This window comes from Heteronotia binoei, chromosome 10 (assembly GCF_032191835.1).
Source record: "Heteronotia binoei isolate CCM8104 ecotype False Entrance Well chromosome 10, APGP_CSIRO_Hbin_v1, whole genome shotgun sequence".
Taxonomy (NCBI): Eukaryota; Metazoa; Chordata; class Lepidosauria; order Squamata; family Gekkonidae; genus Heteronotia; species Heteronotia binoei.
This window is the reverse complement of record NC_083232.1, coordinates 31551535-31570273: the sequence shown is the minus strand read 5'-3', so window position 1 is coordinate 31570273 and position 18739 is coordinate 31551535. Positions and strand designations below refer to the sequence as shown.

The 18739-nt window shown below is 44.0% G+C and overlaps 1 protein-coding gene across 1 annotated transcript in view; it reads right to left on the bottom strand.

The window, feature by feature from the left end:
• ODAD2 (outer dynein arm docking complex subunit 2) overlaps positions 1-18739 on the bottom strand; it is a 118372-nt gene that overhangs the window by 48487 nt on the left and 51146 nt on the right. The window contains 4 exon segments of the mRNA XM_060248287.1: positions 13422-13664; positions 14708-14862; positions 15948-16058; positions 16840-17076. Of these exon segments, the coding sequence (XP_060104270.1) occupies positions 13422-13664; positions 14708-14862; positions 15948-16058; positions 16840-17076 (746 nt within the window).

The following is an 18739-nucleotide window of genomic DNA, read 5'->3' as shown; positions in this document are numbered from 1 at the left end:
ATTTTTACACTAAAAAGCTAAGTTTGAAGTTAAACACAAAAAGGGGATAAAACAAAGTTGCACTTATTTATAGCTATTATTTGAGTATCTTCTGTGCAGGCACACATGGGGTATGTGCACGAGCAGACCTGCCATCAGATAGGTCTTTATAGCTAAAAGCCTCCAGGGGGCACTGCACACCGGAGTCCAAAGCTTGTTCTCACCCAGGAACCATGTGCTCCTATGCAGCAGTGCCCCCTATCCTCAATACCTATAGTGCTGCCGAAGCCAGAGCATGCAGCAGGGAAGGAGGGAGGGAGGGTATGTGTGCCTGCACAAAAGACACTCAATGAACAATAGTCACAGGAAACTGCAACTTTCATTGCCCCAAGCATTTTAACCTTTCTTCATAGGGAAAGTGTTCCAAACTTTTAATCATTCTAGTTGCCCTTTTCTGGACTTTTTCCGATGCTATAATATCCTTTTTGAGGCGCAGTGACCAGAATTGTACAAAATATTCCAAATGAGACCGCACCATCGATTTATACAGGGGCATTATGATACTGGCCGATTTGTTTTCAATTCCCTTCCTAATAATTCCCAGCATGGCATTGGCCTTTTTTATTGTAATCGCACACTGTCTTGACATTTTCAGTGAGTTATCTACCACAACCCCAAGATCTCTCTCTCGGTCAGTCTCTGCCAGTTCACAACCCATCAACTTGTATTTGTAGATGGGATTCTTAGCCCCAATTTACATTACTTTGCACTTGGCCACTTTGAACCTCATCTGCCACGTTGACACCCTCTCACCCAGCCTCAACAGATCCCTTTGGAGTGCCTCACAATCCTCTCTGGTTCTCACCATCCTGAACAACTTAGTGTCATCTGCAAACTTGGCCACTTCACTGCTTACTCCCAACTCCAAATCATTAATGAACAAGTTAAAGAGCATGGGACCCAGTACTGAGCCCTGCCGCACCCCACTGCTTACCATCCTCCACTGCGAAGACTGCCCATTTACACTCACTCTCTGCTTCCTATTAATTAGCCAGTTTTTGATCCACAAGAGGACCTGTCCTTTTACTCCATGACTCTCGAGCTTACTAAGGAGCCTTTGATGAGGAACTTTATCAAAAGCTTTCTGGAAGTCAAGGTAAACAACATCTATTGGGTCCCCTTTGTCCACATGTTTGTTCACCCCCTCAAAGAACTATAATAATAATATATTTTATTTATATCCCGCCTTCCCTGCCAAAGCAGGTTCAGGGTGGCTTACAACATGTAAAAATTACCGTTTACAATATAAAACATCAATACATTCAATACATAATTCATTAAATAAAACCATCATAACAGGTTAGTGAGGCAAGATCTTCCCTTAGAGAGCCCATGCTGAGTCTTCCTCAATAACTTGTATTCATCAATGTGCCTACTCATTCTGTCCTTGATAATGGTTTCTACCAACCTTCCCAGTATTGAAGTCAGACTGACTGGCCTGTAATTTTCCGGATCCTCTGGAACCCTTTTTAAAGGTGGGGCTGACATTTGCTACCTTCCAGCCTTCAGGAACGGCGGCAGATTTCAATTACATATTTTTGTCAGGAGATCCACAAGTTCAACTTTGAGTTCTTTCAGAACTCTTGGATGTATGCCATCCAGACCTGGTGACTTATTAGCTTTTAATTCATCAATCAATTGTAGGACCTCCTCTCTTGTCATCTAAATATGACTCAGGTCTTTCAACACCCCTTCCAAAATTAGCGGTTCTGGAGCAGGCAAACACTTCTCATCTTCCACAGTGAAGTTGGAGGCAAAAAATACATTCAGCTTCTCAGCCATTTCCCTATCCTCCTTCAGTAATCCTTTACCCCTTGGTCATCCAAGGGCCCCACTGCCTCCCTGGCTGGTTTCCTGCTTCTAATATATTTGAAGAAATTTTTATTGTTGGTCTTTATGTTTTTTGCAATATGCTCCTCATAGTCCCTTTTTGCCTGCCTGATCACAGTCTTGCATTTGATTTGTCACATCCTGTGTTTCCTTTTATTAATCTCATTTGGACTAGCTTTCCACTGCTTAAAGGAGTCCTTCTTACCTTTTACAGCTTCCATTACTTTGTTTGTTAACCATGCAGGCCTTTTCTTATACCTGTTTGTGCCTTTCCTAACTTGTGGTATATATTTTATCTGAGCTTGTAGGACTGTAGTTTTAAATAGCCTCCAAGCTTCCCCAAGGGTTTTGACTGTATTTACCTTTCCTTTCAGTTTCCTCTTCACATGCCTCCTCATCGCAGAGAATTTACCCCTTTTAAAGTTAAATGTGGTCTTTTGGGGCCACTCCCTATTTATACAAATGCTGAAATCAATAACGTTATGGTCACTGCTCCCAAGCGGTGCGATCACTTTTACATCTCACACCAAGTTTTGGGCATTACTTAGGACCAAATCCAGGATTGCCCCACCCCATAGTTAAATTTCCTTTTGGGCCCTCTATTTCGACCCAAAGCATTTCTAGAAGGGAATCTAATTCTCTGACCTCAGTCTTACTGGACTGTATACCCTCTCTGACATACAGAGCCGCCCCACCTCCAACCCTTCCCTCCAGTGGTGGGATTCAGCTGGTTCGCACCGGTTCTATGGAACCGATACCTAATGTGCTATCAGTTCGGCAGAACCGTTTGTTGGCCGGGCGCCTGCTGTTAATTTTTATTACTGCCTGCACGGAGCTTGGGGAGGGAGCGGAGGGGTGCAACCTACAGGCGGGGTGGGCAGGCAGGCGCGGTGCAGGGCCTCAGAGGTGCTGCTGCTGGTGGTGGGGGTGCTGCTGCGGGTGCTAGCGCCGCTGCCGGCGCTGGTGCTGCTGGGCGAGCTGGCTGAGGTGTGGGGCAAGGCGGCCGAGGAGGTGCAGGGAGAGGCGGAGTGCAGCCCAGGGGTGCCCACCTGCCTCGCCGCCACCGTCGCCTCCTGCCTGCGCAGGGCTTGGGGAGGGAGCGGAGGGGCGCAACCTACAGGCGGGGTGGGCAGGCAGGTGCGGCGCAGGGCCTCGGAGGTGCTGGTGCTGCTGCTTGTGGGGGTGCTGCTGCGGGTGCTAGCGCTGCTGCCGGCGCTGGTGCTGCTGGGCGAGCTGGCTGAGGTGCAGGGCAAGGCGGCCGAGGAGGTGCAGGGAGAGGCGGAGTACAGGGCCGAGTGGCCACAGCAGCTGCTGCTCGCAGCCCCGCAGGCCCCCTCCCCGCCTCGTCGCCGCAGCCCCTAACTCTGTGGGGAAAGTGCAGCGCCTCGCCTCCCTCAAGTCCTCCTGGTCTGCCCCTTCCCTCCCCTGCAGCAGCAGCAGCAGCTCCTCAGGTGCTCCTGCCTGCCCTGTCCAGTCCTGTCTCGCCAGCCTCAGCCCTCCTCGCCCTGGCGAGACAGAGCGCTCCCTATTGTTCTTGGTGCGGCTGGTGCTGCCGCCCCCTCTCGGCCGGACAGGTGCCTCTGCCTGCCAGCAGCACCCCACCAGCAGCAGCACCTCGAGGCCCTGTGCCGTGCCTGCCTGCCCACCAGGCCAGAGAGAGACTGAGATCTTGCACCAAGTGGGCTCTGCGTGTCTTTCTCACTCCCTCTGCTGCCGGCTGCTTGGTGCCCATTGTGTAAATGGGAAGCCCTGGATTCCGCTGCTCCATTAATACAGACAACTCCTTCTGCATTTCGGCGGTAGGAATAAGAGCGATTTTGCCCCCTCCGGAGGAGAGAGCAGGCAATCTAGCGCGCTTTTGGCGCGTTTGCAGAGGACAGGGCTTCTATGTGCCTTCGGAAGCCTCCGCTCCCTTCCTCGCAGTCCTCTTGAGTTGCTCGGCGAGAGGGAGAGTTCTTTGACGCTTGTAGCCGGCATCAGGAGGATTAGGCCTCCCTCTTACCTTGGGAGGCTGTTCGTCAGCTTGACGTTTAGTCGTGTCGTGAGAGAGATCGCGTGGTAGGACCCTGGTTTTTAGGAAGGCTCGTTCAGTAGAAGGCAGCTTCATATGTTTGATCCCCTTGAGGGAGCCACTATTTGCAGAGAGTTCTCCCTTCACTGGCTGTGTTGCAGCCCTCGTTTTGTTGCCCTGAGTAGCGTGGGCTGCATTTGTAGTTTCAATTTTGGGAGAGGGATGGCGGCTCAGTGACAGAGCATCTGCTTGTTAAGCAGAAGGCCCCGGGTTCAATCCCCGGCATCTCCAACTAAAAAGGGTCCAGGCAAGTAGGCTTGAAAAACCTCAGCTTGAGACCCTGGAGAGCCGCTGCCAGTCTGAGTAGACAAGACTGATTTTGATGGACCCAGGAGGGTCTGATTCAGTAGAAGGCAGCTTCATATGTTCATATGTTCAATGGGCCCCTGACCTGCTCAGTCTCTCTCCCAGCCTCTTGGTATATCTTTTGGTATAGTTAAAATGGTCATTAGGACATAGAACCTGTTGTTAATTTATTTGAATCCCACCACTGCTTCCCTCCCTATCCTTCCAATATAACTTATATCCAGGAATCACCGTGTCCCACTGATTCTCCTCATTCCACCAAGTTTCTGAAATTCCCACAATGTCTATGTTTTCCCCCAACACTAAACATTCCAACTCACCAGTTTTACTCTGAACATTTCTAGCATTTGTATACAAACATCTATAGCTTCCCAGGCAAGTTAGGTCTGCAACCTTCCTCCTGCTGCCTCGAGACTTTGGCAGACAGTCCATACTGTTTGTCACCATCTCAGTGGACAACTCTGATCACCTGGTAGAAAAGTAACAGCTAACCCTTCATCTCTTTGAGATGAGTCCTCCCGAAACAGAGACATTTCATCTCCTGTCGGCTTTCCCCCAAGATTTAGTTTAAAAACTGCTCTGCCACCTTTTTGATTTTAAGTGCCAGCAGCCTGGTTCCATCCGGGGACAAGTGGAGACCATCTCTTTGTACAGCTCCTGCTTGTTCCAGAAAGCATCCCAGTGCCTAACAAACTTAAACCCTTGCTCCCTACACCATTGTCTCATTCTCACATTGAGACTTCTAATTTGTGCCTGTCTCTCCAGCCCTGCACATGGAACAGGTAGCACTTCTGAGAAGTCTACCTTGGAGGTCCCGGCCTTAAGTCTCCTGCCTAGCAGCCTAAATTTTTCCTCCAGGACCTCACGACTGCATTTCCCCTCATCGTTAGTGCCAACATGCACCACAACCACTGGCTCCTCCCCAGCACTGTCTATCAGCCTATCTACAACACGCGTAATGTCTGCTACCTTCACACCAGGCAGGCAAGTCACCATACGGTCAGTACGCAGTTTTGCCACTCAGCTGTCTACTTGCCTAAGGATCGAATCACCAACTACCAAGACCTCCCCCCTCTCTCCCTGCCCAGGAATGGTTCCTTGGCGTGAAAGGATACCTGCTCACCAACTAAAGAAGAGGTCCCTTCTGAGGACGCATTCCCCTTATCCTCAGCACGGTGCCCTGTTCCCTCTTGACCCTCATGCTCCCTGGCAGCAACGGGGCTGCTATGTTCAGAGTGGGGCTCATCTAATACATCCCCGAGAGTTTTCTCCAAGTGCCTGACTGTCTCTGCTTCTCCAGGTCAGTCACCTTGGCCTCAGGGGTACGAACTCGTTCCCTGAGGACCAGGAGCAGATAGTCATACATGTGACACTCAGTGCAAAACACTAGAAAGCCCCCACCCCCCTACTGGCATTCTACTTTCATGATAGCTTTTTTAAAATATACGGTCCCCTTTTAAATCCTGTTTGTTTATGTGGCTCTCGTTCTGGAGGGTCTACTTACCTTATTGGGAACACATGGGGCATGCTCTCCTCAATTCAATAGCAAATGAAGAACTGCCTTGCCCACTTGAGCCTCATGTCTCACCTGCAGATCCAAAGTGTAGTTTCACACAAACATGTCTGCCAATGACCAGGTGGCAGCTCTGTAGATTTCAATCAAAGGCACTCCATTCAAGAAAGTTGCGGAAGAAGCCACTGTCTTAGTGGAATGGGCATGAATGTTCAATGGGCATGGCAATGTGGTCTTAACAGAACAATTCCTAATGGTCCTGACAATCCATTGAGGCAGAGTCTGAGATGATGCTGTCCCACCTCTCTTAAAGCCACTAAAACAAACAAAACAGGGCTCTATCCAGGGTTCTCTTGAGGTAAAATAATGATGCCCTCCTAACATCTAAAAAATGCAGCAAGCACTCATTCTCATAGTTTGGTGCAGGATAAAAATGCAGGCAAAATAATATCTTCAGATGACTGCAACCTAGAAACTTTCTGGAAGAAACCTAACATTAGAGTGAAGGAATACTCTTTCGGGAAATAACTTCAAAAACAGGGGATCTATCTGAAGAAGCTGCTAGCTCATTCACCATCCTGGCAGAGGTAAAAGCTACTAAGAAATACACCTTCATAGAAAGCTCTGATAAAGAACATGTAGGAAGGAATTCAAAAGGCTTGGGCATTAACTGTGCTAACAGAACAGATAGAAACCATTAGGCACTAAAGGATCTCAGGGCAGACAGAGATTACCTAACCCATTAAGAAACCTCATGGGAGAAAACTGATTCTCCTTCAGTTCCTTTGTGATAGCAAGAGATAGCAGCCAGGTGAACCGTCAAAGAAGAAAACGCCAGGCCCTTAGCTTTCAGGTGTATGGGCACCACCCAGTGGAATGTTATTTGTTTGTTTGTTTCTAATAATGCTTGCCTCATATCCAGTGTGTGCACTGCTGGTTCTGCTGAGGAGTGAGGGTTGGGAAAGAACACTGGTAAAACTATGTTCTGGGACAAGTGAAATTGAGAGACTTTTGGTGTGAATTTAAGGCTGGGTCTCAAGACAACCTTGTCCTTGTGAAAACTGATGCAAGGTGTACCATGCCTTAATGCTCTGAGTTCACCTACCCTGCATGCCGATGTAACTGCGACTACAAATACTGTTTTATAGGACAATGAAAAAAGAGCACATGAGGCCATTGATTCAAATGGTTTATGAATCAATTGAAATAATACAAGAGATAGGTCCACTGAGGAAGTTGCAGTTTAACAGGTGGGTATAGATTAAACAAGCCTTTCAGCCTTTTGTAAGCGCATTAGAAAATACAGGCACAGAGTCTACTCCAAAATGGAAAATGAATATAGCTGCCAGGTAAATTTTAATAGAGGAGGTGAATAAACCAGAGGCTAATAAGGAAAGGTGGTATTCAAAAATTGCTGCTAAGGGACAGGATCCTGGTTTAGCCCACAGGGGGCCCATTCTACTCCATCACAAACCTCACAAAATGAACTGGTTTGGTGAACAGGGAGGTCTGTGAAGGTTTGTGGTTCATGTGGATACATGAACCAAAATGAACCTCAATTTTCCAAGTTCATGCCCATCCCTACTGAAGGCTCCACAAACATGACCTTCTTCCTTGGTGGCAAAAGAGAAACTGATGGTAGGGAGCACTGCTGCGCACAGCACATGACCCCTGGGCAGGAACAAGCATGGTGCACAGCACCCCCTGGAATCTGAAAAGACCTATCTGATGTCAGGCCTGCTCATGCACAGACCCCATGCGTGCCTGCATAGAAGATAGATGATGAAAAACCCTACTATAATTTTTAAAGGAATACAAAACTAATGCCAGTTGTGCAGAATCAGTAAAACATACACATAAAACTATTTATTTATTTATTTATTTATTTATTACTTTAAATTTCTATCCCGCCCTCTCCGCAAGCGGACTCAGTTGGAAAAGATCATCCAAGAACAGATTCTAAAACAAACTACTAACTGTTGTGTAACAGAAGACGTTTTTCTTGTGATCCTGGAAAAAGAAGACTTTTTGCCTACAAAAATACCTAATAACATGATTTATTGCTAATCTGAGGCCTCTGTGGTTGCAGATGTGCTTGACCCTTGTTGCCAGCACTGAAAAGCTCAGAGCTTCAGGTAGGGGCAGGCTATTACTAAGCTGAAACAGATATAATTGACACGGGGGGGGGGGGATTATCCTGCTTCCATTTGTTTCAGCATTAAAAAAGCAGAGATCTCTTGACAGAAGAGCTGTAGTCTGAAATCATATGAAATCATAAAGGATAGGAAGGTTAAAATGTAAATTGTAAATCAACCCTTCTGCAGGCCATACACTGATTCAGAAACCTGACATGAGCACCTTTTAAATCTGCCTTTCAATTTTTTCACACATACATACTAAAGGCCGAAATACATTTCAGATGGCATGTGTGAATTTCACCTTGGCCCAGGTATATTTCACCCAGATCAGCCAAAAAGAAAAAGAAGTACAAATACAACAAAATGCTTGATTGCTCTTCACCTGCTGCTGAAGGTTTAAGGAGACTGGTACTACTGGGCAGACATACTCCATTCTCCTGTTTTTGATCATAACACTTCAGAGAAAGAGCTCAATTAATGAGCAAGTATGTAAGGAAGTAGGTGGATCTTTGCATATCCCTGATCCCAAGTTGTTTATGGCTCAAAAGTAATGGACAGTTCTTTGAATTGGCCTTGGAAATTCATCCAGTGCAGTTGTCTTAAAGCCAGCAAAACATGATCCCTGTAATTTATACCAGTCAACAATCTGTCTACTATATTTTGCACTAACTGAAGCTTCCATTTTCAAAGACAACCCCATGTAGAATGCATTACAGGAATCTAACCTGGGTAGCAGCAAAACTATTCCAGGTGTTCTTGGATAAAAATGATTACCTAGCTTCTTTTCTACCTAGGTTCAGACCTTGGCCGATTTTGCACTAGGTTTGTTCCCGGTGGAAAGTCCTTTTGCTCCTGGTGCTTCTCTGTTTTCACACAAGCTGCCCCGGAGTTGCGAGTTGGCATGCAGCTTTTCTGCAGCAAGCAAGATCCTCTTACAAGTGGTTTCTGCTTGCCATGGAAAAGCCGCACACCAATTCACAGCTCCGCAGCAGCTTGTGTGAAAACCGAGAGAAACGCCAGGGGGAAAAAGGCTCTCCACCCGGAACAAGCCCTAGTGCGAAATCAGTCCTGGTTATAGTATGGAAACTGAGCTGATTGCCCTAGCAGATTATCTACTGTCAGCTGAAAGAGAATCTATTCACTGATGGAAACGGAAGCCAAAGTAGCCCTGGAAAAGTCCTCATACACATATGGAAGGAGGGACAAAGAGCCAACTATAGAGAGGTAGTGTTGTGGCATCCTCTTTGCCTGCCAAGTTGGTGCCTTGGTTGCATGCCACTTGACCAGATGGTACTTTCCTTGCCACTGGCCTGACCTGGCCCACGTTGGATAGACTCAGTTATCCACCTCCAAGCACTCAGTTATCCACCTCCAAGCACCAGTTTAAAACTTCCACTAGTCTATCCAACTCAGATGAAAAGGAAAAGTTGAGCTGGGTGTCATCTGCATGTTAAGAGAAGTAATCACTGTCCATTTTATATCTCCAGCTGACTTCTGCTTAGTTTCCAGGAGTAGGCTAGCCTGGGCTATTCAGCTCAAGCCACATAACTTTGAGACTGCACCAAATATTCCAACAAGTGGAAGTCGCCATTCCAGCCTTGATTTTACAAAACATAGCTCAGGACTGCAAACTTTTTTTTTTTAAGCTGCAAACCGTTTTTTTTTTTTAATGCACTGAATACTTCCCACAGAGAAAAGCATTCAAATGAATCAGAAGTATAGTTCTGCAGATCAACTTTCCAAAATGTTGCCTCCCAAAACTATCGGTATCTTTCCTCTCTCTAAAACAAGGTGAGCTTTGTGAGGCCACAATTTTAGCAATTATCATTCTTAATTTTGGTGCTCACATGGACCAGTTTTCAGTATGAAACAGTCCATGCTGGATATAGGACCAATATGATCAAAGTACAACTATCAATTTGCATTTATGGGTGGTTTACTTTGCTGACTTATGGCATTGCCACTGTTAGATTGATTATAAAAATTAATTAACCCACAGTTCTGTGTGAAGCACACTGCAGAGGTGGTCCCATCTATGCGTAGCTTTCTAGCACTTGACTTAACTCTGTTCACATAAGCAATGTTTACACTTCTGCACTGTCTTGCCACTGGGTGACAGCCAAGCCATGAAAACAAATGCCCCTTTCAGGATATGGGAATCACTATACACATTCTGAATATCAAGTGATTTAGGCAAAACAGAACAGGAGGAGGAGAAGATCGCTATCTCTTTTTTGACCTTGTTAGTATATATGCAGAGAACTGTGCCAAAACCTGGTGGAGATTTTCCCATATTAAATACAGTGAAAGCAAATGCCTACCCAAACATCTGATTGGAACATATCTCATTAAATTTAAAGGTTGGGAACTCAAGCTACACAAGCTTTACATTATACAAATCAAACACCAGCTATTCTGTCAATAAAATATCAGTCCTCTTTGCTGCACACTCTTGGTGTGTGATAAAAAAAAAGAAATTAATTTCAGATTTGTTTAGTTTCCATATAAAGCTACTAAAACATTCCGTTTAAATAGTACCTCAGGAAAGCATCTTTATGGCGCCAGGTATGCAAATTTTTTTTTTAAAGCCTAGATGTGCAGAAAAGTTTCAAATCGCTCAAAAGAACCTGGAAATAGAAAAGTATAACCCCCCTCCCTTGTTTATCAAAACATTTACATGCCACCTTTCCCGGTGGTTCTAGGAGGCTTACAATATTAATTTAAAGCATTTTTGTTCAAAAGCAGAAACAAAACACCAAATCTTTTTCCCCTCCCCTCATGTACAGGATCTTTCTTTCTTTCTTTCTTTTCCTTCCTTCCTTCCTTCCTTCCTTCCTTCCTTCCTTCCTTCCTTCCTTCCTTCCTTCCTTCCTTCCTTCCTTCCTTCCTTCCTTCCTTCCTTCCTTCCTTCCTTCCTTCCTTCCTTCCTTCCTCTCCCTCCCTTTCTTGCTGAGCAGCCCCTATATCTATTTTTGTCTTATTTGCTGGTCTATGGCTGTCCTGCCCTGTCATGTTGTTATATATTTTGATGATGGCCTAGCACAGTGACTTGAGGGAAGAAGCAAAATAATCAGTTTTAATACTACTTCTGTAATGGCACACAAGAGGCTTTTGAAAGTTCAAAATAAACAAAATATTTTATTTAACTTGGAGGGGTAAAAATCAGGTGGAATCAGGGGTAGGATAAAAAAAGCTGAGGTAACTTTGAAATCACATTAAATCCAGTTAAATCCAGTTAATATGTTACCAACAAATGTTTTACTTTTCACCAAGGTCTTTGAAACTTTGAGGAGAGAGACTTTTGTTACAGTTTCTGCTTTAACTCACAAGCATAGGTTTCTGAGTTTCATCGACACTTCACATTTAGAAGGCAGGAACATACAACAAAGTTCTTAAAATCTTTACACAGATGACGGATCACTCTTCTTTCAAGAGCGATCTCCCTTTTCACTGGGCAGAAATTACTTCTCTTAACTAAAAGCAATTTCCCTTTTTGGCTTGAATGGGGATCCTCATTGATCCACTCTCTCCTTCTGCCACTTTCCAGTCCACAGTCAGTGCTAAACTGTCTCTTCTTCAACTGTCAGTTCCCAATTGTCATTTCTTAACTGATGCTCTCCACAGAATTCTGTTTGAACAGCCTGTCACTCAAAGGTTCTCAGACTCTGTAAAGCATTAACTCTTAATAGTCCACCATTCACCCCCTAAAAGATGCCTGCCAATTCAGACTCTCTCACCAGCCATAGTAACAAGCAGGCCTTTGAGTACCTTCTGAAGATCTCCAAGGAGGGAGCCTCCCTCACCTCTTCAGGGAGTCTATTCCACAGAGTTGGAGCCAAGATGGAGAGGGCCTAGGCTCTGGTTGATGCCAGATGCTCCACCCTGAATTGTGGGATAACCAACAGATGGCTCCCTGAGGACCGTAGTTAGTGCACAGAGATATATAGGAGATGGTCCTTCAGATATGTGAGTCCCAGCTTGTGAAAGCACCCTGAATTGAACTTGGAAACAGACTGGAGGCAATGTACCTGTCTCAGAATAGGCGACATATGTTCCCAGAGGCTAGCTCCTGACAGTAGTCAGACTGACACATTCTAGACCAATTGAAGCTTCCGTGTTGTCTTCAAAGGCAGCCTGATGTAGAACATATTGCAGCAATCCAGTTGTGAAAGTTACAGAAGCATAGATCAGAACGGCCAGATTGGCTGAGTCTAGGTAATGAAATACTTGGTGAACTGGATGCAGCTAATAGACGACACTCCTGGTCACAATGCCAACCTGCTTTTCAAATAGCACGGCATGGCCCGTAGCGCCCCAAGCTCTTAATCTGTTCAGAAAAAGCCAGTGTCATTCCATCTAGGCCAGTTCCCCCAGAAGCTTAGAATTCAGATATAATAAAGGCTTGAATTTTTCCAAACCTGAAAAGTTACTGATGTGCATTTCATTGGCTTTTGACATGACCACTTACTACTCCACCCTATTTATTTATTTATAACATTTACAAGCCCACCTTTCCCTCAACTACTGGAATTATATGCACATACATAAGCAATGAGGACACACTTCACACATCTGACACTGTGGATTCTACTCCACAAAACTTACTCTGCAATAAACCTCTTAGTTTTTAAAGTGGCACAAGGCTCCTTTTTTGAGGGAGAGGGGATTGCCAAAACAAAACGGCTACCCTGCTGATTTTAGCTGAGTACCAAATACACTCATAATCTTTGGTTCTTATGAAACAGGTTTTCATGGTACAAATTGATACTATAAATTCTTACATTAGAAGGAGGGCTACTGAGTTTCTGAAGAGCAATGTAGTCTGCCCAAAGCAGACTTTTTCTTACTTTAGAAGTTTAGAAGAAAGGCTACTGAGTTCCTGAAAAGCTACGTAGTCCGCCCAAAACGACAAAAGTACAACGGTTAGCCTTCCTCCACATTGCTTACATGATGGCACTGTGCTGACTCGCTGATCCCACAAAATGATGGATGCAAAGCAAGCGAAGATGATAACCTTCTTCTCAATTAAAAGAAAATTCTCCGCTAATCCTGATATGCTTGCAGTTCTGCATTTATTGGACACAGAGGGTATTCAGAGCGCCATACAGCTGTCTCAGAGATCTAAAATTATGCTTCTCAGACTACAACCCCTCATGCCACATGGCAAATCACTTTTGAAACTCAGGGAGTTTACTGAACAGTTTGTGATATGGCATGAGGGAATGCTGTTCAGACAACAACAGAAACAAAACCTCATTTGGACACGGCTGAAGTAACTTATTTGGATCTTGGCCACATATCCCAAAGTAAAGAAGAAAATAACTGATGTACATTTCATACCCAGTCTCAACAAAGCCATCATTGGTATAAAAATGTAAAAAACCAAACCCACAGAAAACATTGTGAAATATCTTCTGGAGCCTCTTTTATGGGATATTCACCTTTGTAAAACATGCCTTTGGGATGCACGAACACAATTTGCTAACATGTAAAAGACATTTGTTTTTAAAACAGGAAAACTTACATCATATTTTCAGGTTCTGTTGCACAAGCTCCCACTGCTTTGGTAACATTGACAAGAAGAGCCTGATTGGTTCCAGTGAGTAAAGCAACCAGAGATGGCATGCCACCACATTTCCGGATAATGCTCCGATTGGCTTGTTCTTGACAACATTCCCCTAATGCTCCAACAACATTCACAAGAACTTCTTCTGGCTGGTCTGTCAGCAGGCCAACCAAAGCTTCTATAGCTTTGTACTCCCTGAATCTGAAAGAAAACAGTGGAACATCAAAATTAATTTATCAAGGATAATAATCCAGAAAACAGTCATTCCCTTTAAAAATCACAATGTGGGTTCAGTTATCTTGTGAATTTTAAAAATACAATGCATCTAGGATGCACAAATTCTCTACTAAAGTTAATCTTAAATAACATCTAAATAACTGGCTACAATTTAGCGGTCATCATTTCCTTCAAAAATGCTTGGAACTTAAAAGTTTTGTAAAGATGCTGAAAATTCTGATAGATTCTCTAGGCTCCTGCACAGGTTCTAGAGCAACCGAACATATATTGTATACATACCATAAGATTTGTTTTAACAAAATAAAACAATTGAGGCTTGCTTATCTACCTAAGATGACCAAATAGATCTCAAAAGTATGCATCTAGATTCACATGCTTTGGGAGGACTCAGCCAAGACTGCCGTCTGCTATCTAGTTATAGCACAGGAAGAGGACAGAGCCCTGCAGTCCCCCCGCCCCCAACAGCTGGGTAGACGTGGGAACAACTGAGCCCTTTAAAAGCTGTGCTGCAGCAAGAATGAAAAGAGGCAGGCAGTCGGTCAACAGGGAGGCAGTCAAGAGGTCATTGACAGCCATGACTTGCCACAGAACTCCAGGTTCAGTGACAAGGCCTGTGAGACCTCTTGGGACACTACAGAAGATGTCAAAAGACAGGCCCGGGAGTAAGAGGTAGGACACAACTTTGCTGAGCAAGAGTGCCCATGAACAGGAAACTCAGCAAACCTTTTTGCCAGGAGAAATGGAAGGTGTGATCAGTGGACTGAGGTTGAAAAAGGTACAGATCATCAATTAAGCATGTCTGGACTTCAACATGGTAACTATAACTAGACTGGACTGGACATTGGCTGGGGAATGGCCTGAACTTCTGAATGAGCATGACCATGTAGAAGTCACCCTTGCAGCACCTAAATGTGTTTTAATTTTTACAGAGCCTTGCTTGCTTTCATTTTTAAATCAAAAGATGTTACCTGAATGTATGAACGAGAAATTTAAAATGTTACTCATACTTGGTCACATTTTCTTTGCTAATAGCACATTTCCAGATTGCTCCCGTCACTGCTGCCAGAAGTTCTTTGTTTTCAGTTTTAGCAAGTAAAGCAGCAAGGGGTTTTAGGCCTCCATGCTGCCTAACGAGGTCACGAGTTTCCTGATCTTCAGCACACTGCAGCACATTAAAAGAAGTGACGTAAGAGAAAGTTGAACTAAAGTTTACAGATGTAGTAGAGATTGATAACATCCTAAGGCTAAACTTTCCTTGCCTTCCCCAACAGTACGCAAAGGAAAATACAAACGGGCAGGGCTTTTTTTCAGCAGGAACGCACAGGAACACAGTTCAGCCTGGCTTGGTGTCAGGAGATGTGGCCCAATATGCAAATGAGTTCCTGTTGGGCTTTTTCTACAAAAAAAGCCCTGCAAAATGGGTACAAGCAAGCACACAAACTGCTAACTCCACTATAGTAACAGTGGGCACAATCCTGTAAGAACAAGTGCTGCCATGCAATTATCAAGCATTTCAACTGAGCTTGCAAAGAACTCCCATGTGAGGTCCACTGAAGATAGGGAAAGGCTTTTACAATAAGATCACTTATTGGTTTATTGTGGGGAAATAATATTCTCACATTTCCTTGAAACATTTATTTTAAAAACAACAACAAAGTAATTTAGAATTATTCCTGAAAGAAAAATAATTTTAGTTCAAAAAACCCTGAAATATATCAGCATGAAAAGTAATTTTAAATGGAAGTATGTAACTCCAAGACAAGAATAAAAGGCAACTGCAGTCTAAGACCCCTTAGACTGCTGCAGAGAAGCCAGACACCTTAAAGATTTTTTTATTCCAGATGAATTTTTGTTGATTGGAGCCTATCTGTGTCTGTGGATGTGACTTCTAGTCCACAAAAGCTTATGCTGGAATAAAAATGTGCTATTTTAAAAAAATCCACAAGACTCCTGTAACTGAAGAATCTAATGTTTTGGCAATATTAGAAGCCAAATGCTCATAAGAACAGTGGAGGGGTTTTTTTTGCCATGTCAAGTAGGTTACTATTCTCTTCCATGCATTGTGAACAGTTTTGTGTGTTTGTGTGTGTACACACACAGCTTCTAAACATACCCTGGAAGGACATATTATCATGCACCCATGCGAAGGTATGGAGTTTTTCATTCATGTGAATACTTCTCTTTTCCCACCCCTCAAATTGTCGTTTGTCATAGGAAGTAGCACATAAGAAATCAAACCATGTTTACCTTAAAGATGGCACTAGCACAATGCATTTGAAGTTCCTCATGATCGCTGTTCAGGTTTTTCACAAGGCTTTCAATCATCTTCGCATTTTTTATTGCAAGTCTGTAGCTTGGCTACAAGTGCAAGTTAAATGCTATAAGTTCAATTGCTAATAAATCACAATTGCTATCATTCAAATTGCAAAGCACTGCCATAGATCTCTGATGGACCAAAACAAGCTTACACAGATCTCTGATATGGACTGCTCCCTAGCATATTTTCAACATGCATGTATTACAAAATGAAATTTACGTTCCTGGGATGGAAAGTGTCTGCTGAGGGAAAGGAAAAATAAGGCAGATCAGAGATCCTTGCACAGACTCCAACCCATTAATCTTCCACTGCAAGCAAGTTAACACCAACAAAAATGCTTAGTGTTGAAATTATGTTTCTTAGAACAACAAGACAGCTGTAGGCCACATGCAGCAGCCGTCTACTGAGTCAAACTATTGGTCCAGCAAGGTCACTACTGTCTACTTTGACTGGCAGCAGCTCTCCACACTGAGAAAGGTCTTTTACGTCACCTGCTGACTGTACAGAGGTTCTGGAATGCTTAATCCAGCAGACAAGTTAAATGCTATAAATTCAATTTATATAAGCACTTTTATGGTGACCATTCCTTTGCCATGTTTTCATTTTTGCTAATTTTTACACACACACATGCTGAAGTTTAACTAGATCTGCTGAAGAAAATGCTAGTCAAAACGTGTCCAGTGGTTTTATTTAAAACGTATTTGGCATATTACTACCAGCATGACTTTGTGATATATTTGTCCATAAATTAAACTGGTGAAATTAGACTTTTCCCAAGAACTGCTATACGTTTTGTTTCCTGCAACTCTGGAGGTCACTTACCTCAGAGGCACACTCCTGCAATGTCCCCACCACAGGGATTAACATATTGGAATGAGGAGACTTCAGCAGCTGAGCCAGCAGGGGGATGCCTCCAGCCTTGCGGATGGCCTCTTTATTCCTGGCGCTTTTGCTACAGCTCCAGAGCGCCAAAGCCCCACAGCGGGCTACCTCGATATCCTTTCCCTGAAGTGGTGCGGGATGCGATGATCCCATTGTTCTACAGTCCAGCAGGCCAACCTGATGCAAAACACAGATCATAGTAGTACCGGGAAGGAAGGGGGGGCGACTCTCAGGAAAAATACAGCTAGACTCATGTCCAGTAACACCTCAGAGACCAACAAGATTTTCAGAGTATAAGCTTTTGAGAGTCAAAGCCCTCTTTGTTAGATACAAAGATTAATACAATTTATACATTTTGTATGTTCTCAGCCCAGGAACTGGAGTCATGAGCTTCAATGCACGCAAAAGGACCTTCTGCCCACAATTGCTGGATCAAGGAACATATTACCCTTGTACAGTTGTGTTGCACACTGATTAGACTCTGGGCCATTTCAAAAGTGATGGTTATTACCTTTAAAAGAGTCTGGGACATGCATCCCTGTCCATAAAAATACCCATGCATATTTGGAGGGATGGCAGTCCTGTTGCATGCTGGAGATTCTTCCTGAGAGGGCCCAGTTAAAATGGTCCACCAGCAGAGGCTCATGACTCCTACTGGATTCCAGAATGCTCAGTCTGGGGGATTTTAGGATTCCACACATGTACTTTTGAGGCCACAGTGGAAACATGGAACCTGAAGCTCCTTAAAGCTATTGACAGGGTGGTTCCTCATTGACCTCTCTTGTCCCTGGGATGAAACCCAAGGACTCTGGTTTACTGCAGAGCTGGGAGATCTGAAAAGGGTTGGAAGATGTCTAGAATGATGCTGGCAGAGAAATCATACTAAATCAGTTATAGCCCTTGGGGCTGTACTGGATCCAATTTTATTACTAGAGAAGCAAGTTAATGCAACCATTAAAAAAACCAAAACACTCTACCAACACATCCTAGCCCATAAGATTTTCCCTTACCTTGATAAGGCTAATGTGGCCACTGGACCCATGCCACAGTAATATCAAGACTAGACTACTATAATGAACTGCACATTGGTCAACCCTCAAAATCAATTCAAAAACTCAAATTGATCCAGAATGCCTCAGCATGGGTATTATCTGGAGCTAAATGAAACATACATATTACTCTCATTCTGCAGACATTCCATTGGCTGTCCATTTGTTACCAAACTCAATTTAAGATATTGGCTATCATACATGGCTTTGGTCCCTCTTATCTGTGGGGGCAGCCTCTCTCACTATGCTTTGCCACAACAACTTCACTTGTGTCAGCAGAGGCTTCTGTGTGTGCCGACCCGGAAATGGGCATAACCAACAACTGCCCACACACATGCTTTCTCCATTGTGGCTTCTACCTTATGGAAAGCCCTGCCGAAGGAAGTCAAGAAAGCTCTCATTCTCTTGGCTTCCCACAAACTGTGCAAAACTTAACTATTCAAGAGGGCTTTTCTGTACAGGTAAATGGGTTGCATTGTGCAAAATGGTTTACAAATATATTGGATAAATTATTAGGGGTTGTGGCCCATACAGCTGTGTTAGGTAGGATTTTATTATGTAATTCTGTCACTGCTTAATATGCCATGATAATATTAAAATGCTTCAGTTCTTTCTGGTTGGTTCCAGAAAGTCTACAGTCCTAATGCATTTTTGTTGACCGTAATGACTTACTATACATAGTCCACCTTGAGTACCTGTGAGAAAACAATGTTCCATCTCTCTGAGGGTCAAACCACATATAACTAGAGAGATGCATTATTAGGCTCTCTTACAGTTTTTAGAAAGCTATT